Source organism: Ambystoma mexicanum, chromosome 1p (genome assembly GCF_040938575.1).
Source record: "Ambystoma mexicanum isolate Mex_15411 chromosome 1p, UKY_AmexF1_1, whole genome shotgun sequence".
Classification (NCBI taxonomy): domain Eukaryota; kingdom Metazoa; phylum Chordata; class Amphibia; order Caudata; family Ambystomatidae; genus Ambystoma; species Ambystoma mexicanum.
The window spans coordinates 222,095,669-222,122,944 of NC_090921.1; the positions used below are offsets into that span (position 1 = coordinate 222,095,669).

The 27,276-nt window shown below is 50.1% G+C and overlaps 1 protein-coding gene across 3 annotated transcripts in view; it reads left to right on the forward strand.

Moving 5' to 3' along the window:
• AP4M1 (adaptor related protein complex 4 subunit mu 1) overlaps positions 1-27,276 on the forward strand; it is a 585,491-nt gene that overhangs the window by 299,757 nt on the left and 258,458 nt on the right. For all 3 annotated transcript variants that reach the window (XM_069646421.1, XM_069646423.1, XM_069646422.1), the window contains 2 exons: positions 1,542-1,622; positions 27,174-27,236. In XM_069646421.1, the coding sequence (XP_069502522.1) occupies positions 1,542-1,622; positions 27,174-27,236 (144 nt within the window). The remainder of the gene's footprint in view (positions 1-1,541; positions 1,623-27,173; positions 27,237-27,276) is intronic.

Below are 27,276 nucleotides of genomic sequence, written 5' to 3' on the forward strand. Positions count from 1 at the left end.
AGGAAGGCAGCTCAAATGATTAACACCAAATCTAGAGAAGGCTGTGAACTGGGGATGAGAGAACTGTAGCGAAAATGGGCAGTCCCCATGACGGGCCGCCTAAATCCAAGATGGTCGTCCAGTCAGTTATCCTTTTAGACCACAGCTGCAGGCCTGCACAATTATATGTAAGACCGCTTTAGCCACACTAGAGTTGGGGTTAGGGTTGATCTTCACGAACTACTCCCCAAGCCCAATCAATAAACCCGCACAGGCGTCTCTCCCTGCTCACATCTTTATTGCCTCAGTTACCCAGTGGCCCCAGATGTAAAAGGGGGCTGATGTTTGGGGACGGTATGAGAGTTTAGAGACAGAGGTTGCAGTGAAGAGCAATGAAGAATAGGAGATAATAGAGCAGAGTTCAGGAGATGAAGGCATGCGAGAAGGGAAGGACACAGAAGCCAGAAGGAGGGAAGGAGGAAACTATCAAGGGGCAGGAGAAATCAGGGAAAGGAAGCTATTGGAGGGGGACAGATGATGAGGAGGAGGAGGACGAGGAGGAGGAGGAGGAAGGAGGGTGAGCAGGAGAAAGTGGATTTAGAAGAGGGAAGGAGATGCTATTCACTCAAGGCTAGAAGGAGGAAGAGGGCTGAAAGAGGTGATAAACAGTGACATGCAAGGATAAGGCCACGGCAAGATGGTCATGCAATAATACGGGTACCTAAGTGGGGGCACAAGTGGGAGTGAAGCCACAGTACCAGGGCTGAGACAGTTCAGATCCATTTGGTCCTGTGGCTGAAGACTGGTATGGCCCAAACCTACAGACTCCTAAGAAGCAGGGACCTGGTGGGATTGGCAAGCCCATCAATAAAATGAAAGAACACTTGCTGGCACCAGAGACACAGAGGTGCTGTCAAGAGTCACATCTCCCTAGGCATGTGGCTAAAATGACAACAACCTGAAAAACCATTAACAGTTTTCTCTAACAAATTCTACAGCTAAAAGGATCCAGGATTGGTGGACTCTAATGAACTGTGTGTGAATTTGTTTACTGCTGGAGCTCCTCATCCTTAGCACAACTGTTGCTTGAACTTTACCTCAGGATGACAACCCTAACAGAGATTGGCACTCGCCCTACATATCCCTACACTTGTTCAATACTCCTTGCCATCACATAATGTAATGGGACATATCCCACCTTGCTTTCACCGTTACTCCTCCCTGGTGTGTCCATCACAATAAACTTCTCTTGTTGAATCTCTAAAACGCATCTTGAGTCCTTTTTTAACCTTCTCGTTGACAATGGATACGCTTCTTCTCTTAACTACTATTCTCCAGATTTTTTGTAACACCCACCCCCCTGCACCTCCACTACTACTCCTTTTCATACTCTGAACGTGCTAAGTATTATTGCTGTGACAGTACATGGGTGTGTTTCACACCGTTGTGGTACAGTTGGGGGTGTGACCAGTTGTTCCGAGAAAAGATTTAAATTGTGCCATAGACTATAACTTATTGTTTTCTTGTTTGGATTTTAATAGTTGATTATTGTTACCTTCTAGTTTGGAGCAGAAACACAGCAAAGCAAAGTGGCACCAGGTGCAGCAGCCAGCCGGCCTGTGCTATCCTCCCGAAATGATCAGGTAAGTACACTACTCATCCTGTAGGTAAACTTAGATCAATTATTTCTCATTTATTTCTCATTGAGCTGGTTTTGTTGCATACGATTCATGAAGTTTTAGGCAGAAAGACCACTTCCTACCACATGTGGTAGACCCCTACTTGTTTTGCTGGCTTTCCTGTGTTTGTGGCTTGTTTTTCTCCTAGACAGCCTTAATTTGAAACCTGACTGGGAGTGTGGCTACGTATGTTGTTCTGTGTCTTAAAGGGCATTATGATTAATAGGTTTCCCATAGAGAGTGCCCTCTCTTTGTTGTCATGTGGCTAGGCTGGTGGTGGCCTTTTCAACCTGTGTTGAATAGTTCCTTTGGTAGACTCCATTTTAGCTGGCTGGCAACTTTTTGACTCTCCTCCACTCATCGAGGTTGAGAAAGTCGTTATTTTCCTCAAAGACCTGAGGCATCCCATGACTATCCTCTCTGTGTGGGTGTGGATCTGTAGGTGTGTGTGTAGGTGGCGTCTCTGGCCACTGAGCGTTTGTCTTTGGCTTTTCTCAGCCTGAAACCAGTTCTGACTGGCATGCATGGATTTATTCCTTTGTGCAAAAGACCTTTGCAGAATGTCTGTTTGTGCTTGGATGGATGGTTTGCCATTGTCCGATTACTCCTGTTTGAATTATGTTTGGTGTGTGATTACGTGCAGTTTTTATTTACTGGTTCCCGAGAAGGATACAAACAGATCCCTTTGCCCACTTCTATAGTCTGCAGCTGGATCTCTGAACCTCCACTCTGGAAGGCCTACTGTTTGAGGAAGCACCATTGCATCCCTTGAATAACGAAGAATCTGACAGCGATGCTCGGCTACGACAAAAGACCAGAAGGAACACACTGCGGAACCCCTTTACTCTATTTTATTTTATTGTTTAAACACAGATCAAGCTCGGAGCAGCAGAGCGCTGTACAGGATGTGGGTGCCCATGATCCAGTGGGGGCAACTGGATCACAGTTTATGCTCAAAGGCCTTGTCTCCATGAAGCTCCTGACAGTGTCTGCATCAACCTTTGTAGAAGCGGACGCTCCTTCGCTGCTAGGAACCGAGAGATTCTCTGAGCAGAACATACCCGTGAATCTTCACCGCACCACTCCAGGCAAACATTCTGATTCTCTCTCCCTTCAGCTGGAAAGCTCCAGAGGCCATGCTGCCTCCATTCCTGTGACTACACTGCTGAACTTGCCTCCCCTGTCAATTTTCTGTGTTTGGTCTCTGTCCGGTGTGCTTTCTTCAGTATTTCCATCCTTCGTGTGGATCAGAAAGAACATTACAGAGAGGTAAGTAATGTGGTGTTCTAAAGCAGGGCTCTACACCTTTTGCTCTTCAGATGTTTTGAACTATGACTCCCATGATCCTTCACCATTGACTATGCAGGCTAGAACTGAGGGGATTTGTAGTCCAAAACATCTAGAGAGCCAACGGTTGCAGACCCATGCTCTAAAGAATTGCTTCTCCAGCGTGGGGTCTAGCATGGATTCACATGCTGATGAATATTCCCTGTCGTCAGGCTTGGAATCCTCGGAAAAAAAGAAAAAACAGTTCCACTTTAGCTTCAAAACTGAATTTGTCCTGTTAACCAATCACTGCCCTTTAGGCCATGCTTCCCAACTTCCAATGACAACCCTCGTCCTTAGCTGCATCCCTGGTGGCCATCTCTAGATTTTTACTGCACACTTCTGTGTTTGGAGTCCTCTTATCGCTCTCTGAGCTATTTTTTAAAATATTTTAGTTTTCTCAGCAACTTTTAGGAGTTCTGACAGATTTGTTAGCTTCATCGTTCGACATAGGGTCGATTACCGGCGGCGGGGACCCGCTGTCTGCAATGAGCAAATTACATTGTGGATCTTTCATAAAAGTTTCGAAGAGGCCCGGGCTTGGGCATACTTCGTACCTTTTAACCATGGCCGAGGAGAAGAGATGCCTCTTCAAACTCTGCGCAGAGTGTGGATTAAGGAACATGTCCTTCGAGGATCGACACCATAAATGTCTATATTGCCTGAAACCGGACCATAATGAGGAGGGATGCGAGGTCTGCTGTTTTTTTTTTTAAGAAGACAAAGAATGATCGCTACAACAGGGTGGTGATGTGGCAAGGCCTCTGACTCAGCTTCTGGGCAGGGTCATGCTTCGCCCAGGACCGGCCCGTCTCACGAGCGAACTCACTCAGACAAGAGATCGAGGTCATTTGAAGACGCCTCGCCTGCGGGGGTCCAAAAGAAGCCCAAGCTACATGCCATTAATCCCACTGGGTTCACCGCAGCTAGGGGTCTCAGCTTGGGAAGGACGAGGTCACCTTCACTGACTACCTCTACAGCAAGCCTACCTGTGAGGGGCGCTCCATCAAAGTGAAAGTCCTATTACTCTGTCAAAACTCTGCTTACCATCGGCAGACAAGACAGCGAAGGAGAAATCTAAAGGTGATTCATCACTTCCCTCCTAGTGGCGTCTTGTCAAATAAAAAGGGCCTATACTAAATAAAAACATTGCCAATCCTTACAGCTAAGTTACAAAATAGTGTGGGATAATGTTCATAAGAAAAGGGAGAAGTGTTCACCAAATAATAAGTGCAGATGGTATGGCTAGGGGCTCCTTTCCCCTCGTTTTTAGCACGGGACAAGGCGGGACTCTTGAGCACAGCACACTCCTGGGCCTTGCCAGCACAAGGTTACAGTTCCTTTCAACAATGACCTTCTGGGGCCAAGTCTCTTTTCTACAAAGTCTCTTGCCTTAAAAGGCCTGCTGGACCATAAACAATACACAAACAAAAAACATATTGTGACGCTGTGTATTTGAAGCCAATAGACTCTGCATTCCGGCAGAAGCCGGCCCCTTCGCAAAAGGCCCCCAGCACAAGGCCCTGCCCCGAACCCCTGGTGCTCACATCGTCCACAGGGCAGGAGCTCCTGCACTGCTGCAAGGAGAAACATTGAGCCCACTTAGTTTGTGAGGAGAATCATTCAGACTGTCACATCCGCTCATCCTTCACATGCCTGCTGTCTACGTGAAACCGACATCTATTGCCTGAAGACCATCAGCCTGCCCATCCTGGCTAACAGCACCCCCATCTACCTGTTGTACCAGCTGATTTTTGTGCAGCCTTGACGTTTGGCTGCAAGCGCCACACGGATCGCCGGCTTCAGCATCCCCCAGCTGACCCCATAACGGCCACCTCCACGCCAGTCTCATTTTGCTTATTTAGTTGCTAAGCAACCTATTGTGAAGCTGTGTATTTGAAACCAATAGATTCCACCGGCAGGCGGAAGCCGACCCCTTCGCAAAAGGCCCCCAGTAAAAGGCCGGTCCCAAGCCCCTGGTGCTCACATTGTCCACAGGGCAGGAGCTCCTGCACTGCTGCGTGGAGAAACATTCAGCCCGCTTCGTTCGTGAGGAGAATCATTCAGACTGTCACATTCGCTCGTCCTTCACATGCCTGCTGTCTACGTGAAACCGACATCTATTGCCTGAAGACCATAAGCCTGCCCACCCTGGCTAACAGCACCCCCATCTGCCTGTTGTACCATCCGATTTCTGTGCAGCATTGAGGTATGGCTACAAGCGTCATGCAGACCGCCATCCTCCGCATCTCCCAGCTGACCCCAAAATGGCTGCCACCACGCCGATCTCATTTTGTTTATTTGATTGCTAAGCAACCTATTGTGACGCTGTGTATTTGAAGCCAATAGACCCTGCCAGCAGGCGGAAGCAGTTCCCTTCGTAAAAGGCCCCGAGTACAAGGCCCTGTCCCGAGCATGTCAGAAACCAGGAGGTCCTCAGCACTGTCAAACTAACTGGACATTTCGACTCCTCAAACTAACCGTTCTGAGTTCACTAACACTATCTCATGTGATCTATCTCGCATGATCGCTCCTATTCTACTGTGGCTCCACACCCCAGGTCCACTGCGTGCGCGTGGCTGTTTCGTCCTACTACGATCATTAAGAGGTAAGAGCTTGTCGTTCTGCCAAACACCTACCTTTTGTGCGTTCTGCTTATGACTTCCTCTGTTATGCGCTCGTTCCGCCCCTATGTGTCTTGGCATCCTCAGCCATAGCCTCAGTACTGCTAGGAACACGTCCCCGTTTGCAGTAATCTTCCCACTGCTCTCTCGTTTACTGCCATTATCTCGTCAACCACCATCCCAAACCTCCCCCCACTTCCGTTAGCTCTAATTCGCCATTGATTGAACCGCCAGGAGCGGATCTGATAATCTTCCGCCTTCGTCCCACTCCTTATCTGCCTTTCCTTGTATGCCAATTGTACCACGCTAAGAATAGCCAAATACTGCATTTAACCTGCAGCCCAGTATCCTTCTGGCCTGGGCGTCCACACGATGAGCTACCTTCAATGTATGTGACCATGTGTAACTTTCAGCCATCATTTTGTTCCTATGCGTGACCTGCATTTTGCCGTATGTTGCTAGTTTGCTTGGCCATTTTTAATCTTGCGCTTGCTACCATTGTCTAATACCAATTACCAATGTGCTCAAGATTGTTATGCTACTTGCTATCATATAGCCAGACTTGATCTGCTTCTTGCAACTGTATATGTTGGTCCATATACCCAGAACTTATATGCTTCTAGCAATTGTATGATATGTTGGTCCATATAGCCAGACTTTATCTGCCTCTAGCAATTGTATGTTATGTTGGTCTTTATTAGCCCAGTCAAGTTAATATTACCTAAATCTGTCATTATTGGGACTCAAACTGTTAAACACACCTCAACAATTCTGCTGCCATCTGCACCAACGCGCACCCCCAATCCCTTGCTCTCAGCCTTGGGTTGACTATGCAATAGGGTTCCTATGGCTAACCCCTGGTTCTTTTCCCTCACCATGGCTACCATTTTATCTTTAATCAACACCATACCCACTACCAAATTCCTACCTCCTTTCTCTACTAAGCATCTCATGCCAAACCCAATACTGAAGATTCCATGCGCAGTAACTACTCCTATCCACCTAGCCTATGGCCATCATGACATACTTTGCAGCCTACTTATAACACTCCCTGCCCCACTAGTTTTAGGAATGCTAGGCTAGGTACTCGCACAAGCAACCCACGGCCCTTCAGCCCTTACTTCAAGACCGACCAGCTTGGCAAGACACCCTCCTCCTCACCCACATCAACTACCAATTATCTTATCTTCTCCAACAATTCCTTAGCCCAGGCGGCTTTCAATCTCTCTACCAGCCCTTCACTTCTCGCGGCCCCTCACATCAAAAGAGCCCTCTTCAATGCTAGATCTCTGATTGCCCACACACTAGACATAGCAGACCTCATTTCATCTAATAACCTTGACTTCTTAGCAGTCACAGAAACCTGTCTACACTCAGCCGCAGGACCATCCCTTACATTACCACTACCAGATAATTACAACATTATTAGATCTGACAGAACGACTAGTAGAGGCGGTGGAATAGCCATCATAAAAGACCAGCTTGGCATCAGAGAAGTGCCCAACAAACCATTCTCTTCAGGAGAACTTCTCTCTGTCAAACTTCCTCTATACGCAACATGGACTCTACTCATCCACCTTCTATACAGACCCCCGGGTCCCATCTCCTCTTTTGAGGAAGACATCACTCGCCTTCTTACCCACAAAACTAAACCAGGCTCTCAAATCATATCATTGGGAGACCTTAAACTAGGCCTATATGACATCCAAGACACGCCACAGCCTTAGAGAACACACTCGCAGAGCTTGACTTTACACACCGTATTTCAGATCCAACGCACAACAAAGGCAGAACCTTGGATTGGTTAGCAGACTTGAACTGCAAATGGAAATACTCTCCAATCCTCCTTGTGCTTGGACTGACCACCACGTAATTTCCTTTTGCGATTCAGTATACTATCTGCCTCACTCCTAGCAACTCGCAAGTACCACCTGCATTACCTTGAAACAACCGCCTTATCACTTTGGAGAACCTGCTCCCCGCACTCCAATTCATCAGCCATTCACGGGATTCTGGATAAGGACCCAGCCAGCATGGTGGACCTAGACAACCAAAACCTACTTCAAGTCCTAGACTCAATAGCTCCGCTCAAATTAAGAAAAGCCAAGTCACCCGCACATCTAAATAAATGGTTCTCGTCAGACTTGAAAGCCCTACGCAAAGCTAAAAGATGTGCCGAAACCACTTGGAGAAAAAAACCCTCAACCAAGAGTAAGGAAAAATGTACTATTGCCTCCAACGCTTATAAATAAGCTATTTTGAAAACTAAAAGTGATACCTTCAATGCTATAATCCTAAATGCCAAATCCAACCTTTTTCCATTCTCAGAGAGTCTCCATTCTCTCTCCCTGAAGTATGTACCAAAGATGCCTCTTGGGTGCAAACATGCAAAAGGCCCTCCTAGACAAAATCACCCTATTAGAAGCCAAAATTGAAGCTAAAAAACTCAACCTCATACCAAACACTAAACATAGTGATTCACACCACAGTCCCCCTAAACCTTGCAGCCTATTCAAATTCACCCAAGTCAACACGACAGAGTTAGAAGCCATCATTGCTAGCCTAAAATCATCTAGATGCCAAGGGGACATCTGCCCAGCTTCAATCATAAAGAAGGGGGCCAAGGAATTTCCCCCTTTCATTACCTCCCTCATTAATGCCTCATTTGAATCATGCAATGTCCCAAAAAATCTCAAAGATGCCTGGGTCATGCCTCTTCTAAAACATCTCCACCCCAGCATCCGACTAACTATGACGTACAACCACTATGCCTTTTCTTCTGAAAATACTAGATAAGGCAACATATATCCAAATACAAAACCATCTTGAAGTAAACAACCTCCTAGGTCTTCGCCAATCTGGATTCAGACCAAGACACAGCACAGAGACAGCCTTGCTGGATTTAAAAATCCAAATGGCTGCATCTAAAGATAATGGTAACCCTGCTCTTCTCCTCCTGCTCGACTTATCGGCAGCGTTCGACTTAGTTGGCCACAATATTCTCACTGAACACTTGACTGCAGCAGCCTCCTTCTCAGCCAAAGCGACCGTTTGGATCATGAGGGTATTTGCCCCCTCAGCCACAGCAGATCCTGCCACTTTCTCATGTGGTGTCCCCCAGGGTTCATGTGTATCCCCCACCCTATATAACATCTTTACAAAGTTATTGTTTGATCACCTAGATGACCTGGGCATATCATACATGAAGTATGCAGATGATACGCAGATATTCTTGACTCTCTCCAGCTCCTACAACAAGGACTCCAAACTATTGAATGAAACATACCTTAGAATACAGGCATGGATGGCTAATCATGGCCTATACCTCAACGACGAGAGGACCAAGCTTCTACTCGTTGGCTCCAGGCCACGTCTCAATAAATTAGAGCCCCAATACAAATCAATTAACATTGACGGGAACAACATCACTACTGTATCTAACGATGTCAAGGAGTGTATCTGGATTCCACCCTCTCCCTCTCCAAACAAGTCAATGCCACAGCCTCCGCAACGGCTTACACCTCCAAACTCATAAATGCGTGTAGGCTCTTCCTTTCCACTTACAGTTGTATCACTTTGGCTAGAGGATTGATACTTTCGAAGCTGGACTACTGTAACACCCTATATTTAGGCACCAGCAAGAGCAACTTGAACAAGTTGCAAGTGTTACAAAACAATGCTCTCAGAACTGCTCTTAACCTCCCACGCTCTAACCACATCTCACAAATAAGACGTAACGCTAAATGGCTCCCTATACAAGATAGGATCACATTTAGAACCCTAATGATCACCTACAAATGCCTCTCAAATCTGGCCCCTAAATACCTGGTCGATAACATTTCCATGAAGCAATCCCACAGACCCACCAGATCCAACTACTCTCACTGCCTGAATGTCCCTATATATAAATTACAAAGAGCTGGAGGGTCCAGCATCCCAGTGCTAGCAGCTAAAAACGAAAACTCCCTACCTTCTGCATTAAGAGCCGATCCTTCATTCTGGTCATTCAGAAACAAATTAAAAACATGGCTCTTCTCGCAACTTAATTAAAGAATACTAACTACATCAGCTCAACTCGCATGTCCAGTTCTTTGTCTGCACTTAGATATGTAACACTAGGTTTACCATTCCATCTGATTATATACGTCCAGTTATGCAAGCCATATGTACACTATCCTTATCGGATTATCTGTACATGCCTAGATATGTAACACTAGGGGCCTCATTACGACCCAGGCGGAGGACCATGGTGCTGTTAGCACCATGGTCCATGCCGGTGTCTGCCATGGCGGAATGGGGAATTACCACCCCATTCCAAGGTTGGCGGGGCGGTAATTCCCCATGCCGCCATGGCCCTTCCCCATTCCCATTTTTGCCCCATAGGGCTCAATGGGAATGGGGAAGGCGCTAAGTACGGTGCCGCAAATTGCGGCACCGTACTTGGCACCAAGGTCCCTTTGCGGGTCCCTACTTTATCCAGTATGGGGTCTGGCATGGATTCACATGCTCATGAATATTCCCCGTCGTCAGGCTGGGAATCCTCGGTAAAGAAAAAACCAGTATCAGTTTCGTTTCTGATCTGTCTTTCGTAGTATTAACCAATCACTGACCACAACCAATGACTGCCCTCTACTTAAGCCCCGCCTCTGGCAGCCATCTTCAGATTTTTACCGCACGTTCAAGTGTTGGGATCCTCGTGCTATTGCTCTCGAGCGTTGGTGCTATTTTTTCACGTTTTTTTCTCAAACTTCGATTTTTCGGTCAAAAGAGCCTCAAGCTCCACCGTTTCTTCATCCGATCAACGGGGACCCGTGTCGGATTCGTCTACGCCCCTCAAGGGTGAAGATTTCGTCGAGCCACGCTTTTGGAGGACTCCAGAAGTTTCTCAGGCCCATCTCGGACATGGCCCAGGAGAAGGGAAGCTCGACGCCCGGAAAGCTGTTCAGGGTCTGCCCTGGATGCCAGCTTCAGAATGTCTTTAAGGAGGACGAACACTCCTTTTGTCTGTACTGCCTACATGAGGACAAGACGCACGTGGAGAAGGACTGTGCGTTTTGCGGCAATATGTCGGAGCGGACCATGAAGGACCGCCATCAACGTCTCGCCAACTGGCTGGAAGGGAAGAGCCCGTCAGGCGAGAAGAAGAAGAAGAAATTCGAGCGGTCTTCTAAGACCTTTGAGGACGCCCCGGCGACGGGGGTCCAACACAAGGCCAAGCACCGTGAGTCCGCTGGCACCGGGAGCGCCGAACGGTCGGGCTCTACGGGCGCCAGGCAGGGCGACTCCTCCCCGGCACCATCAACCACGAGCCAACGCTCTGGTTCGGGTAAGAGGAAGGCCGAGCACCCGGCGAAGCTCCTGGAGTGGCCCCGGTCGAGCTCGAAGGCCCCATCGGAGGGAGAGTGAGGCAGTGACCCTCCCCCCAAGGAGAAGGCGGTGAGCGCACCTAAGGTGGTGAAAGCCTTAATCCATCCGGCCAAGGCCTCTATCGAGACAGTCGCGGCAGCCCTGGCTCAGCCTGTGGAGGCTACACCAGTGGTGGCGACCTCGGGGCTCAGAGTCTCCCTGCCACCGCGGAGGGAGTCCTCTTTTATGCCCATCAACAGGACCCCCGTGAAACCTCCGACTGAGAAGAAAAAGGGGGGGGCAGGAGGTCGTCGTGGATTCGGCCTCAACCTCTGAGGAAGAGCTGGTCGAAGTCTTAAGCCACGGCGTTGGCGTGGAAGAAGACCAGCCCGTCGGGAGGACCCCGACGTGGGAGACGACGATAACGTCGAGGGTGCCGACGGGGCCCCTGACCGCCCGTCGGAATCCCCTCAACCAGTGCCGCAAGACAACTCGGCGGCCATTTTGTTGGCTATACAGTCCTTATGCTCGGAGATAAGGACGAGACTGCCGTTACCACCAGCGGAGGAACCGCTCCCGACGGGGGACCCGGAGCCAGGCCCTTCTGGGAGCCCTCCCCCTAAGAGAAGAAGGATTCATCCTCCACCTCCTTTTCAGCCATCGCGCCCTGTTCAGCCCTCATCCCCGTCCACGACTCGTGGGGATGATACGGGGACTGACACGGCCGCGACGGGTACGGACGAGGTTTACGACGAGGATCTGCCGTCGTCACCTCCCACCCGGGCTTCCCCACCCGACGAGATTGGATTGTTTCACTCCATGATCGCCAGGGCATCCGAGCTTTTCCAGCTCTACCCGGAAGAGAAGAAGAAGGAAGGTTTCCTTTATCAACGGCGCGAGGCCAAGAGGAAGACGGTCCTCTCCGTACCTCTACTGGATGATATTTGGGATTAGGGCCTCGCCATCCTCAAGAACCCATCCACGACGCCGGCTAGAAGGGATCGGTACGAGAAGAAGTACCGGGTCCCGGACGCGGCCCCCTTGTGCCTTCGGGCACAGCCGACCCCGGACTCGGTCGTCTCTGCGGCGGCCAGGAAGAAAGCGGGGGGCGCGGCCTCTATGTCGACCTCCCCGCCGAACGGCGAGGGAAAGAAATTGGATACGATGGGACGCAGGGTCATCTCGTCTGCAGCAACGACGATTAAGGCGGCCAACGCCTTGGCTATCGTAGCCCGCTACGACAGGGAGTTGTGGTACAAACTGGCCCCCCTGCTGGACTTCCTACCGGACGACAAGAGGGCAGATGCCCTACAGATCTTGCAGGAAGGAGAGGTGGCGTCGGACCACGCCATTACGATTGCGACGGACATCGCTGATACTGGATTTCGCCAGTTGGGCAACGGCGTGTGCCTTAGGCGGCGTGGATGCTTCAAAGCCACTGACTTCCGTCAGGACGTGCAGACCAGAGTCTTGGACATGCCGTTCGACGGAAACAACCTGTTTGGGAAAACAGTGGACGATTCCCTTCAAGCCATCAAGGCAGACACGGAGACTGCCCGGGCTCTTGGGGTTCTCCAGCAACGGCGGCCGCCCTTTCGGAGCGGCGGAGGCAAACAGGGTGCCTCCAAAGGTTCCGGCGGCGGATTTTCCACCTACCGTCAAGCGGCCCGTTTGTCGTCGCAGGAAGCTTACAGGGGTCGGGGCCCCCACCGAAGCACCCCGGTGGGAGGCCGGCTGGCGAGCTTCGTCAGCGTGTGGGAGTCCATCTCCACCGACCGTAGGTTGCTGGACGCCCTAGCCCAGGGTCACGCACTCGAGTTTCTAAAGAGGTGCCCGCGCGTCCCCCCTGTGGCCAGGAAAGAACATCACGTCCCTCAACTTCTCTTGGAGGTAAAGGCGATGCTCAGGAAGGGCGCCATCGAGCTCGTCCCAAAGAGGCTTCGGGGCTCTGGAGTTTACTCAAGATACTTCCTCGTGAAGAAGAAGACGGGAGGATGGCGTCCCATCATGGACCTACGACGACTGAACAAATTCATCAAGGCACAGAAGTTCCGGATGGTCACCCTCCAACACGTCCTGGGTCAGCTGGAGGAGGGCGATTTCCTGTCGTCGTTGGATTTGGAGGATGCCTACTTCCATATTCCCATCCTAAAGGGACACCGAAAGTTTCTCAGGTTCGTGGTCCAAGGGCGTCACTATCAGTTCAGAGCCCTTCCCTTCGGACTGAGGTCGGCACCCAGGGTGTTCACCAAGTGCCTCGCACCGGTGGCGGCGAGCAAAGACGAAGGAGCTCGCTGTGGAGCACACGGCAAGGACCGTCCAACTTCTCACGGACCTGAGATTCTCCATAAACTACGCCAAGTCCCACCTGGTGCCCGCGCAAGACGCACTGTTTCTGGGAGCGAAGCTCGACACAGTGTCGCTTCTGGCCTATCCGTCGGAGGAAAGGACGAGGGCCATTTTGGGCAAGGTGCAGCGGATGCTGGTTGCGGACGCGGCCAGAGTGAGCTCCATCAAGTCCCTCCTCGGAATTATGTCTTCTTGCATTTACCTCATCCCCCTGTGCTGGCTCCGGATGCGCCCGTTGCAGGAGTTCCTGGACGCGCGCTGGATCCAGACGACGGGCAGCTTCGAGGAGAGGATCACACTCGACGAGAGTTTCCGACGAGCGATCCGGTGGTGGGGCACCCGCGAGCATCTGACGGCGGGCATGGACTTCCAGACCCCCGGCCACCAGGAGACAGTGACGACGGATGCCTCCCTGGAAGAGTGGGGAGCGCACACCGAAAATCTGCACGCGAGAGGCCTTTGGCTCCCGACGGAGAAGTGCCTCCATATCAACGTCCTGGAGCTCCGTGCAGTGTTTTGGGCCCTCAGGTCCTTCTTTCCGTCCCTCAAGGGCAAGGTGGTGAGGATCTTCACCGACAACACCACCACCATGTTCTACATCAGGAAAAAGGGCGGAACCAGGTCCCCAGCCCTGTCCAGGGAGGCGCAGGATCTGTGGCATTGGGCCGTCGCCCAAAGGATGTTTCTGGTGCCGTTTCATCTGGCAGGGATAAAAAACACCATCGCCGACTCACTCAGCAGGGAGCTGCACTCTAGCCACGAGTGGGAACTACGACAGGATCTAGTGGACCGCCTCTTCCGACGGTGGGGCACACCCCAGATCGATCTGTTCGCGACGGCGACGAACTCCAAGTGCCGGAGGTTCGCCAGCAGGTTTCCCCAGCCGAGGAGCATGGGCAATGCTTTCTCGTTCCCCTGGGAGGGCCTGTATCTATACGCGTTCCCCCCATTGCCATTGCTGATCCGGCTCATCAACCAGCTCAAGAGGTCACAGTGCAGGATGATCCTCGTCGCACCTGCGTGGCCGAGGCAGATATGGTTCCGGACCTTCTGGACTTGTCAGCGTCCCCTTCATTCAAGCTGCCAGTGGACGCGGATCTTCTCTCCAGGGACGGAGGCGCCATCCTCCATCACGACCCGAAGTCGCTGAACTTGCAGGCCTGGCTCCTGCAGCGTTAGAGTTTGGAGGATACGACATACCGGCCGACTGCAGAGAGGTTCTTGCAAAGGCCAGGGCGTCCTCAACTCTTAAATGCTACGGACACAAATGGAAGAGGTTCTCTGTCTGGTGCCACGCACAGAAGATTAACCCTCTACGGATTACGGCTCCCCAAGTACTGTCCATCAAGATTCGTCTTGCTGCGATCTCCCGATACACCAGAACCAAGGGGCGGACATCTTTGTGGTCTCATCGTCTGGTGAAAGAGTTCATGAAGGGACTGTTCAGATCGTTCCCGCCGGTGAAGGCTCCGGCCCCGGCGTGGGAGCTCAATGTGGTGCTGACCAAGCTCATGGGACCTCCGTTCGAGCCTCTGCACTCGGCTCCGTTGAAGTTCTTGTCGTGGAAAACAGCGTTTCTTGTGGCCATCACCTCCGCACGACGGGTGGGAGAGATCCAGGCCCTTTCCTGCAAGGCCCCGTACTTGACTTTTCACGAGGTGCCGTCGGACTTCCACCTCAACGAACCCTTGGTGTTGCCTGTTTTCTTCCCGTCGCCTTCGTCGCCGGCTGAAAGGACTTTGCACTCGCTGGATGTGGCTAGAGCGCTGAAGTTCTACGTGGACCGCACAAAGTGTTTTCGGAAGACGTCATAACTCTTTGTGAACTTTGGACCTGTCAATCAGGGGAAGGCTCTCTCGAAGGCTTCCATTTCCAGATGGCTCTCCGGCTGTATCATGTACTGTCATCGGTTGGCAAACCGACCGCTGCCTGGCCGTCCGAGAGCCCATTCCACCAGAGCGATCGCAGCTACCACGGCGTTCCTATCTGGTGTGCCCTTGCTGGAAATCTGCAGGGCTGCTACGTGGAGGTCGACGCACACCTTCACGAAATTCTACTGCGTCGATCGGGATTCCAGGGAGGAGTCCAGGGTCGGCCAAGCAGTGCTGCGCAACCTGTTCGCCTAAGGTGAGCCTGGTGAGGAGGTAAGATTTGCTTAATGTTCAGTTTGATGTAATGCTTAATGTTGAGCCTTTGCCACCTCCCGTGGTTGTGCATGTGTGTACTGCTATGTATTCTTTATTCATGAGCATGTGAATCCATGCCAGACCCCATACTGGAGAAGGAACAAGTTACTTACCTGTAACTGTTGTTCTCCAGCATGGGTCTGGCATGGATTCACATGCGAACCCTCCCGCCTACCCCTCTGCGGCTCTTCACTTGGTCATACTGCCACTTCACGTGCTACCAAATCTGAAGATGGCTGCCAGAGGCGGGGCTTAGGTAGAGGGCAGTCATTGGCTGTGGTCAGTATGACGCAGAGATCAGTGATTGGTTACTACTACGAAAGACAGATCAGAAACGAAACTGATACTGTTTTTTTCTTTACCGAGGATTCCCAGCCTGACGACGGGGAACATTCATGAGCATGTGAATCCATGCCAGACCCATGCTGGAGAACAACAGTTACAGGTAAGTAACTTGTTCCTTAACGGCTGGTAAAACCAACCGTTAAGGTTGGGTCCCGCAAAGGGACCTCGTAATTAGGCGCTAATAGGTTAACGGCGCCGCAGCCTTTTACGGCGCCGTTAACCCATTAGCGCCTGGGTCGTAATGAGGCCCTAGGTGTGTGCCACCCTAAGTTCTTGCCTTTTGCTAACCTCTCGTTGTCAATGTTACTCTCTTGCCATGATTGGCATGTTATCTTGTTTTGCAACACAATCTTTCTGCTTACCTCTCATTGTATTGTTAGGTTCACCTCTGACACTGTAACATGAGGTCTGTACTATATGCATGTAACATTTGTTGTATTTATAAATAAAAGCGCCCAGATACCTTCAGGTTAGGTGCGCTATATAAGCAAATAAACTAAACTAAAAGTTCCTTTGGAAATCTTTCACGTTTGGGCAATTGCTCTTCGCCGCTTAGGAACACCCTCAGCCGGGCTTTGATGCTTCTTGCAATGTTGGCCTCCTCAGTCGGTTTCACTACAGCCGTTCACCCAAAATATAACATTCAAAAGTCTCAATGTCTTTTTAAGCAACTATTCACTGTGGCATCCCTCAGCCAGGTTGCCACTTGTTGCCACAATGTTCACGGGTATATCCCTGTTTACCCCCAATTTGCATGCATCCCTCCATCGGGTTCACATTTACCATTTCACAATTCACTCAGTTTTCTTCAATGTGTCAAAGACTTTTGTGTACAAGAGGTTTTGCTCGACCCTCGTAGGACCACTTTGACACTTCAGGCTGGCCTCTCCTAAGGCCTTTTGGTTCTCATAGTTTCAACAAAACAACACAACTCAAAAAGGCTCCAGTTGGAGTCCTTCAAACGAGCGCCCCTGTGGCACCGGGACACTCTGCTTCTGGAACTTTTACTATGGGTTCTTTGAAGTTCAATTACAGAAGGTCTTAGTTCAATAATGTTGCTGCCTGCAACCTTGGGCCCAGTACAGTTCGGTTTACTATCAATCTTCTCTGACTCACCGGCTGTGCTGAACTGTTTGAGCTTCTTGTCTCGGGAGTCAAGGTCAGCACCACAGCGGAAAGCGCTTCTCCCCGCTTTGACTATCAGTGCGGGAGCGCCCTGGGTTGCCGTTCACACCTGTCACACCACACGCCAGATGGACTTCCCAGTATTATGATTTCCCTTTCGGATGCTTCGTGGGTCTGAGTTAAAAAAGGGCAAGGGCAGTACCCTCCTCGTTGTCCCTCCAGGTCTTGCTGCCTTTCTCTTCCGTTTGAACTGCTGGTTCGGGCTGGCTGTTTCCTCGTGTGTTCGGCCTTGTTCCAAGTGTGCTCTCGTGCTCCGCCTTTTATCCACCTGGGGAAGGGAAATGGCTATCAAGTGTGCGTAGTTATTGTCAATTTGCCCTTGTGTTGGGATATGACAGGTAAATGGCTCTGGTGTTAGTCTGTTGTCTTTCACAGTGTAAGAAAGTGTTTGTGTCGGAAAAGAGTGGTGGGGAAGTTGGAGCTTCTAAATATCCTACGGGGAAGGATGGGGAAAAGGTGTTGTAAGGAAGGGGGTACCGTGTCTCGCCCGTCCGTGTCCCACTTCACTCCCCGAAGACTCCCCTCCAGGTAATCCTCCCCTACTGGTCCACTCCCATTCACTGGATCCAATAGCGATGGCTGTGTCCTGGCCACCTGGATGACAGATCTCCTGGGACTAGCAGGTGAGACACCTTCAGGTTTCTCACAAGTGGTGGGGCAGGCGCCCTCATCTCACACAAGAGGCGCCATTCCAAATCCCTCCTTACCAGGAGATGGTCACTACAGATGCTTCTCTGGAAGGTTTGGGAGCCCACACCTTATAGTTGCACGCCAGAGGCCTTGCATCAATGTCCTGGAGCTTTGTGCCGTCTTCTGTGCCCTCAAGTCCTTCCTGCATTCGCTGAGGGGCAATTTTGTGAGGATCCTCACAGACCACACCAGCACAATGTTCTTCATTCAGAAGCAGGGCGGGTACGCGCTCTCTGGCTCTCACAATGGAGGCTCTGGATCTGTGTCACTGGGCCATTCATCAGGAGATGTCTCTTGTCCCTTTACACCTGGCGGGCACCAAGAACACCATTGCAGACTAGTGTAGCAGGGAGCTACGTTCTGGCCACTAGTGTGAGCTTCATCAGGAACAAGTGAATTTTTTATTCGACAAGTGGGTTCGACGCCAGATCGTCCTCTTTGCGACAGTGACAAACTCCAGTGTCAGAGGTACGTCAGTAGGTTCCCACAACCGAGAAGCATGGGGGATGCTTTCTCATTCTGGTGGGAGGGGTTTTTCCTGTATGCTTTTCTCCTTCTTCCACTTGTGCTACGAGTGATGAACAAACTCTGACTCTCTCACTGCAAGATGATACTCATCGCTCTGGCGTGGCAGCAGCAAATCTGGTATCCGCACCCGCTATGCAGCCCGTCCATCAGACTGCCACTGATTCCCGATCTTCTTGACAGGGAAGAAGGAGCCATTCTGCATCTTGATCTGGAATCGCTGAACCTCCAGGCCTGGCTCTTGCAGCCCTAGAGCTTGGGCATTATTCTTTACCTGCGGAATGTAAGGATACCCTGGCCAATGCCAGAGCCTCTTCAACGTTGACTTGCTACAGCCATAAGTGGAAGCATTACACAGTGTGGTGCCGGGTTCAGAAGGTTGCACCTCTACGTGTTACAGTCCTGCAGCTGCTACCATGCCTGCTTTCCTTGGCCAATGCTGGACTGGCTCATGCCTCCATCAAGGTACACTTGGCCGCCATATCCGTTACACTAGAACACCTGGTAAGCCTTCCATGTGGTCGCACAGACTTGTCAAGGAGTTTCTCCAGGGCTTCTTCAGGACTCTTTCGCCAGTGTAGGCTCCTGCCCCGGCTTGGGTACTTAATGTGGTCTGGACTATACTCATGGGGGCGCCCTTCAAGCAAATGCATCAGGCCCTGCTCAAGTTTCTCTCATGGATAATGGCATTCCTTGTGGCGATCACCTCAGCCAGGTGTGTCGGGGAGGTCCAGGCGCTGTCCTGCATGTAGCCATACTTGTCTTTTCACGCTATTAGGGTGGTACTGCGTATACATCCCACCTTTATGCCTAAGGTGCCGTCGAAGTTCCACCTCAAAGAGCCTTTGGTTTTGCCTGTTTTCTTCCCAAATCCGTCGTCACCAGCGGAAAGGGCCTTGCATTCGCTGGATGTTGCTCATGCCTTGAAGTTTTAAGTGGCACGCACAAAGAGTTTTCGGAAGACTTTGCAGTTGTTCGTCAACTTTGGACCTATGTATCAAGGGAAAGCCTTGTCGAAGGCTTCCATCTACAGGTGGCTCTCCGGCTGTATCATGCACGGTCATCGGCTGGCTAACAAACCTCTTACTGGCCAGCAGAGAGCTCACTCTGCTAGAAGAGCCATTGCTGCAACGACAGTGTTTCTCTCTGGTGTGCCCCTGCTTGACATCTGCAGGGCTGCTATGTGGAGGTCCACGCACACCTTCCCGAGGTTCTACTGCGTCGACAGAGATTCCGGGGGGAGGGGGGAGTCCTGGGTCAGCCAAGCAGTGCTGCACAGCCTGTTCACTTTTGGTAAGTCTGTTCCAGGGGTAAGTGTTATTACTTCTGTTGAGCCTTGCCACCTCCAATGGTTGTGTATTGTACTACTGTGTAATCATTATTCATGAGCATGTGAATCCATGCCAGGCCCCATGCTGGAGAAGGTTTGTTACTTACCTGGAACTCTTGTTCTCCAGCATGGGTCTGGCATGGATTCACAAGCAAATCCTCCCTCCTTCCTCTCTTAGGCTCGTCTTGGTTCATACTGACACTTTACGTGCTTACCAAATCTAAAGATGGCCACCAGGGGTGGAGCTAAGGAAGAGGACTGCTTTTGGATGGGGGCCATCTGACCAAGAGGACAGTGATTGCTTTAGAGGGGAAATACAGTTTTCAAAACTAAAGTGTAGCTGTTTTTTCTTTTACCGAGGATTACCAGCCTGACGGCGGGGAATATTCATGAGCATGTGAATCCATGCCAGACCCATGCTGCAGAACAATAGTTCCAGGTAAGTAACTTAAACCTTCCTCCCACAAATTCCTCATCTATGAAAGACTCCCAATGAGGCGTGAAGCAGTTTTCCTCCTGCTACAACTGACTGGGCACTCACTGTCCCGCCTCCTGCTCCCTCGAATTCTTAGCCTCTTGTTTTAGTCATCTCACCTGCCTGAGACTATACAGCACTAACCTGAAGGAGTTTGCCACCTGCTCCAGCGTCTTGGGTGCTTGCTTTCCTGGCCCCTGCAGCCCTTGCCATCGTGCCCTGGACCAGGCTTTTAGCCCCTCCCATATGCCCTCCTTGTCATCATCTAGTCGGCCGGAGGTTTTGCAGCACTTGCATGAAGGAGTTTACCACCTTCTGCAGTGGAGTGGGTGCTCACTGAGCACTTCAGGCACATATTTGCCAGACAGATTGTAGCATTCCGAGATGCAGAGGATGATCCTCCTAAACAGGGTATGCTGGGTCACAACTCTGCCAGCATGGGCACCAAAATAACCCGCAAAAAGCTGGTCATCTTTCCTGATGTCCTTCATCTGAGAGGCATAGTAGCAGAGAGCATGCATGGGGTCCAGCCGATGCAATCACTTCTCTGGTTTAGAAGGATAAGGCAGAGGAAAAAAAGTTGTATATTATGAAAATTAAAGACTACGTTTCGGAAGGAAGGATGGCTCACTCTTTGGAATAAACATCACCCAGAACTCACTCTCCCACCTAGCGGAAGTGATGGCAACCAAGAAAATCACCTTAATGGGGAGCATCCTCAAAGAACAAGAATGCATGCGCTTAATGGGAGCACCCATAAGAAATGTAATACATTTAAATCCCATGCTGGAAAAAAAACAACTTGTGTGCCAGAAAGTGGTTGTGCAATCCTCGCATAAATTGCATAAAAGTCATAATTGTGACAAAGCCCTGTACAGGGGTCCTCTTGAAAACCGAAAGTGTGGCAAGGTACCCCTTCACAGTGCCAATCTGCAGGCTACCCATGCCAAGGAAAGCCGAAAATCAAGAACAGAGGATGTGGGACAAGTGAAAGGATAGAGAACCCTTTCCCAGCACCAGGCCAAAAGATTTACACCACCTACAGGCATAAATGGACTTGTTGGAATGCTTCTGAGCCAAGAGAAGCAGGATTAGGAGGTCATCTAACAAATCCCACTCCTTATATCTCAGCCTTGCAGCAGCCAGACAAAAAAGGTTCAGACGGAGCAATCACCCTCTGACTGTCAAAACAGACACACTATACAGGGAAAGCACCAGGGGGGGTCAGATGGACATGTCCAGCAACTCTGAGTAGCATGTCCACTCGAACGATCACAATTAATGTGGATCCAAACAGGCATAGCTTCAACATTAAGTGCGTCCCCCAGAGCACCCTATCAAGGAAATTCCCTTGAGCTGCACAACTCAAACTTCCGGGTTCCATTGGAAGCAAAGTGTTTCACCTAAGCAGTCCCCCAATTGGAACAAATCTCCTCAAGCACCTCCTGACAGAGCTCACACTCGTGGGAGGCTAAATTGCATATGCTCAATGCATCCGCACCGACGTTCTCTGTCCTGACGAGATGAGCCTGCATCAGAGACACATCGTTCCCTAGAGCAAAGAACCACAGTTTCATTACTCTAGGTCTCTATGCAGAGGCACGCAGGCAAGGACCATACATCATCTTGCTTGTTGAGGTAGTGCATTGCTACCGTGTTACCTGTTAGTGCCAGCACAGTCTTACTATACTGAAGGAAGGAAGGTGACTAGGGCTAGCCTGATTGCCCTCAATTCCAGCAAGTTGATGTGTTACCGGGACTAGGATGGAAACTACAGGTCACTGCCCGACAAGACTTGCAGGTGAGCACCCCAGACATTCAAGGATGCATCTGTGACTACAGTCAGTTGGGGCCAAGGTTTCAAATGATATAATAGATGAGATATTTGTGGGAAGAACATACAATAGAAAGAACATTAATGTGGCTAAAGGGTTCCCAAGTCATTCTTCTGGGTCCTTGCAACAGGCTGTTTCGTGGAGACTACCACAATAGGCCCCTGGATGCTCTCAACAAGACTTGCAGCAGGTTTGAAGTGTGGCCCAGAAACCTAGACCACTGACAACTGTGTACCCACTGAAGCAGTCTTTAGCCGGATTTCTGGCACTACAAGAATGCAGGAGGCAATAAGACACAGCAAGCTCAGGATTGCAGAGGCTGGCGCTCTCTCCTGTGATTGGAGGAAATCAACCATAGGTGGTGTCAGGGTTGCTGTGTTTTCCTAGGTGGACAATACTACTTTCTACCTTTTCACTGCTGCCCCCACCAGAGTGGTCAAGAACAGAACAGAACAGGCCAGGCCATGTAGGACGGGCGGAAGACTAGGCCTGTTTTCTCTTCCAGCTGTACGAAAAGAGAACAGGACACAGAGATTAGCAAAATATAGGTTAGGGACTATGTGCCATATGCACTACAATGACTAGAAAAGCTGACCTGCTTTTTTCGCCGTCTCCCTGCTTATCCTCCAGAAGGCAAAGAAATAGAAATAAGTAGGTCAGGACAACCCTTGATGCAAGAGAGAACCTCACAGCGGCAACAAGTCAGTAAAGTCCACAGGGGAGCTCACCCGACAACACAAGGATAAACTGAAATGAATGCTGGAGGACAATGCTGTTAAGACAGGACAGGGAGGAGGAAGCAGGGAGCCACCACTACGTGGAGAAAACTGAACGACAGATCCAAGCTGGAGGAACCGAGTAGAGGGCGATCTGTGATGCGATAATCCATCCAAAGTTACCAGAAGCCATTCTATAAAGCAAGTGCTAAAATCCAGAAGCAAAATGTTAGTCAAGGTACAAATTCCAGGGGTCGAGTGGCATATAAAGAGGAAACACTACTTTTCGGAAAAAATATCTATTGAGAAGCTACGGATGTCGCTCCTGACTCTCATCCGTAAGGGAGCCCTCCATAGGCCGCTGCAGTACATTTTAAAACGCTATCATAATAACATCTGTGCCAATACTGACCTCGTGGGAAATGGAGTCCGGCACCCATGGCTGCATCGCCACCTTTCTGCATTACTCAAATGAGAAAAGAAAGGGTGATGATACCAATGCTAGTGCTCTGCCACAGTACTTTGAGGCACGGGCTTCCTGCAGACCATGACAGGCGGGAAGGCCCTTCCAGGAGGGTGGATGGTCTGGAGCACATTGAACAAAAGGGAGGCAATAACCCTGGTGAACAACCTGTGGGCCCAGGCATCGAACGTGATGAGACACTATTCTGCAACAAACAGGGCGATTCTCCCTGCATATGGGATAAATGGTTGAAGTCTCCTTTACTGGGGCTTTTTCACATGGGGCTGCTGAGGGCACAGTTGAGGTTGACAAGTCTCCTCTTGGAGCACCTTGGCCCCTCCCCTTGGCCCTTAACACCGGTGCATTTGTTGCTTGATGATGGAGCCTGCCCTCTGGGTCAAGGAGGGGAACGTTTGAAATCCCTTGCATCTCTACCTGTGTTGGCAGCAAGCTGCTGTTGCTGAACCACCAGACCCAAGCATTTGGTAACCACCAGGACTGGAATTTCAGGAGGGATTTGTCAGCCTTTGCCCCAAACAAATTGTGCCATCAAAATGCATGTCTAGGAGTTTCGCCTGAACATCCGGGGCAAAAACCCAAAGTCCTCATCCAGGAGTACCTCCTCAAAACTGTACCTGTTGCCACACAGTCAGCCGTGTCAAGGCTAGACTGCAGAATTTGGCTAACTGCCTCCCTGCCATCATTGCCCAGTGCCTCCAAGCCCTCTCTCACCTCACCCACTTGCAAATACTCAGCAGTGCCAGCGACTGCGAACCATAGGCCAAAGGAGAACTTAGCTAGGGTACAGGAGGGATTTATGGCCTTTAAACCCAGACTACCTAAACCAAAAACCTTCCTTCCCCCAAGCATCCAGCTTCTTAATCTTTCTCTTGGGGTGTAAGGAGGACATCTTGAGGATTGCCGTGGCTGTCTACACCCCTAGACTCTCAGGAGAGGCATGCAAGGAGAGCAAAATCCAGGTCTGAGGGGCTGGTCTATTCTTCACCATTTCCCAGTCCACCTTTGGGATTGAAGCGGGCACAGTCCACAACCCAAGCCCCGGGGCCTCCACTGATGGGTTGAATAGTAGTAGAACCTCTCTTTGCTGACCTCAAGGATGTCCATCATTTCACAATTATATCTTGTGCCGGAAAGGGACTGACAACTCTAGGGTTTCCACCACCTATTGCCATTGCGTGTTGGTAAGAAACCTGAGGCTTTCCCAGAGGTTGCATGTCATGCTCCAGGGATTTGTCCCATCAACCTGTGTCCTGCAAATTGGAGGCAAAGTCCATCAAAGCAGCATCTTCCTCATGCAATTCCTTACTAAAATCCCTGGCTTCCCTCTGGCGTAAGGGTTTGAGCCCCAAAGGGACAAGAATGTCCTCCATCCTTGACATGAATGCTCCCCTACGAAGCGGAGCATATTTATGAGGAGCCTTGGCACTGTGGAAGATGAAGCAGCCGCTGGAGGACTGATGTCCGTAGACTGAGCAGTGCGGCATAATGACAGTTCTTTGCCTGTAAGAGCCACGGCCGAGCCCAAAAGCATACAGGTGTGACACTTGTCGTGGTCTGCTGGCTCGTCCAAGCGCAGTGGACCTTGGTGGTGCCTTCAAAGCCATCTGTGTCGAGGCCTTGGCCTTGGAAAAGATGTCGAACATCTTGTGCCGATAAGACTCACATTCTCCGTAATTGGGTAGGGGAAAGTACCGGAGGAGTCCATGGAACTGTGAATTCTCTTCTTGAATGATGAAGAAGAATGTTGTTTTGAGGAACTGCTGGGCTAACGTGAACCTCTTGCGATATTTCTTCTTCTAATACTTTTAGATCAACGAACTTTAAGCCTGATGCATTTTTCAGGGTGCTTCAACTGGTACGACCCACAAGCCAGCATGCCGTGACCTTCCGCCAGACAATGGGATTCAGAAACGGACATATGGAAATGTAAATTCGGTTTAAACCCTGAGATCTTTGTAGGATTTGGCATGACGCAAAACCGACAAAACTTCTAAAGAAGCAGGGTTCCTCAAGCAAGTACAGTGCACTGAGAAAAAACAAAGGTCACAGGGTGTAGTACCTCAATATACAATGACAATGGCTGGTGTGGGGCGCGTAGAGGCGTTGAGTGGAGCCATGCTGCGCCACCTGGTGCCTGAGGAGTTTCTGGCGAGCCGCTGCACTGGGAGATAAATATCATAAATGAGGAATCCGTGGGAGGAAGGAATCCATTAGGATTGCTATTTCTGGACATTCTGAGGCCACTTTTTTGGGGCCCTCAACTTTCTGATTTTTTCCCTTTGTGCTGTTTGGATAATTTTTGATGGCCAGAAGGGTTACTTCAGAAATCACACTGCCATTACAACCCTTTTTACCTTACTTAAGTTATATGGTATTGGGTCACCCCTAAGGCGCCCAGTGGCAGGGTGCCCTCTGTATTTTCTGCCTTACATATGTTTTTGGGAGTAGGTTAGTGGCAGCTAGACTTTAGTTTTAGCTTCACCAAGGCTGCAACCCATTTTACTGCATTGGTATCAAATGTGCCTTTTTGTTGGCCATTGGGGTACCAATGCATTTTTTTAAATCTTGCTTGCTGACATTTTGTAGAATAGGGCTTCTTCTGTGCCCACACGATAGCTTAAAAATGGTAATTCTGCCCATGTTGGCCTTTTGTGAACCTACAATGGCAGCCTACGTATTGCTCCTAACTGGCCTCAGCTCTCCCTCTCACTTCTGTGGGGGTAGTTTTGGCTAAGTGGCAGGCCCAGTGGCCAACCAGAATTGTTGGTCATCTGACCCTTTGTCCCCAGGCCCTTTAGTAATTGGCTGGCTGACCTTTGGCTAGCCTTTTTTTACAATGGCATTTAGACTCCGCCCCACCCCTGCAGCTCTCTTTTGCTGCTTTTCTTCTGGAACTTGGAGGTGGCAGGTCTACTGACCTGCTGAAGATGTTTTCCTGTGCTTTCCGTGGAGTGTAGTGGCTTGCGCGTTCTGCCTCTGGAAGGTCATTTCAGTCTTCTTGAAGACTCCTGCTGCCTTCTCAAAGCTGCTGATTGAGGCCTTGTTGCCTTCTGTATCATTTACTGCCGCATTTCACCAGGCTTGTGCGCTTGGCTATGGGTCGCTGCTGGTGTCCAGAGGGGTTGTGAGGCATTACCAATCCACCAATTCTTCACTCTTATGAAGAGTGCCTCCAGCCGTTGTCCCCGGCCTGGGCTAGTTTGCTGCCATGCTGCTTTCATCTTTTGTCCACTGAGCTGACCAGAGTAATTTTTAAGCGGTTTTCCTCGCCTTTCCTGGGTCTTCTTTGCTGAAATCTCAGACTTGAGATCAATGCTGTTCGAAGGTCCTTTGTTTCTATGTTGTTTCATCCAGGCAGTCGCTTGCTCAGTGTGAAAACCCCTGCCCTAATGATCCTGTAAACTGCACCTGTAAAAGGGACTCTGTACTTACTAGGATGTTTTGTGCTGTTCAGGCTATTTTCACCGAAACTGCCAGCGTGAGTACCAACCCTTTGGGTCCTTGAATGGACGTTTATCTGTCATACTCGCCATCGGGGGTTCCTCTGGTCCAGGGTCGAGATTAGTTGGAGGCAAGCCTCTACTTCATTTTCCATAGACATCTATTGGGGGTCATGCTGCTCTGTGGCTTCTTTCTCTGGGGCTTCTTTCTCTGGGGCTTCTGGTCCATCCATCAAGCTCTGGAACTCTTCTATGGGGTTTCTTCTTCTGGGCTTTCCTGGAGACGTTGGCCGCAGAATCTGCACCTGTGGATTATAACTGACTTTTTCTCCACTAAAGCGATGGCCCATTTACTCTCCTCCCATTGTTTCCTATGGAACGTTCAACCTGCTCTGGAACTCTCTAAAATGTACTCTGGGGTTCTTATCTGCTCCTGGACATTTTCACTGGATCCACAGGAAGTTCAGTGAGCTCTGTACCAAGAATTATAATTTAAGTACTTACATGAGATTTTGTATCCATTTTTAAAGTCCTGCTCTGAATTTCTTCAATGGTGAATGCATTTTTAACGTTGTAGCAAATCTTGGTGATGGTGCAAATATTTTTTCCTGCAATGTAAAAATGTTCTGAGTTAGGATGTCTTCTGCTTGGGTTTTTAGGGCTTCAAGAATGAGATCTTCCTGGATGCGATTGAAAGGCTTACAGTGGTGATTGGATCTAATGTAAGTAATGGTCATTGCCAGGATTGGTCGAACAAAGGAA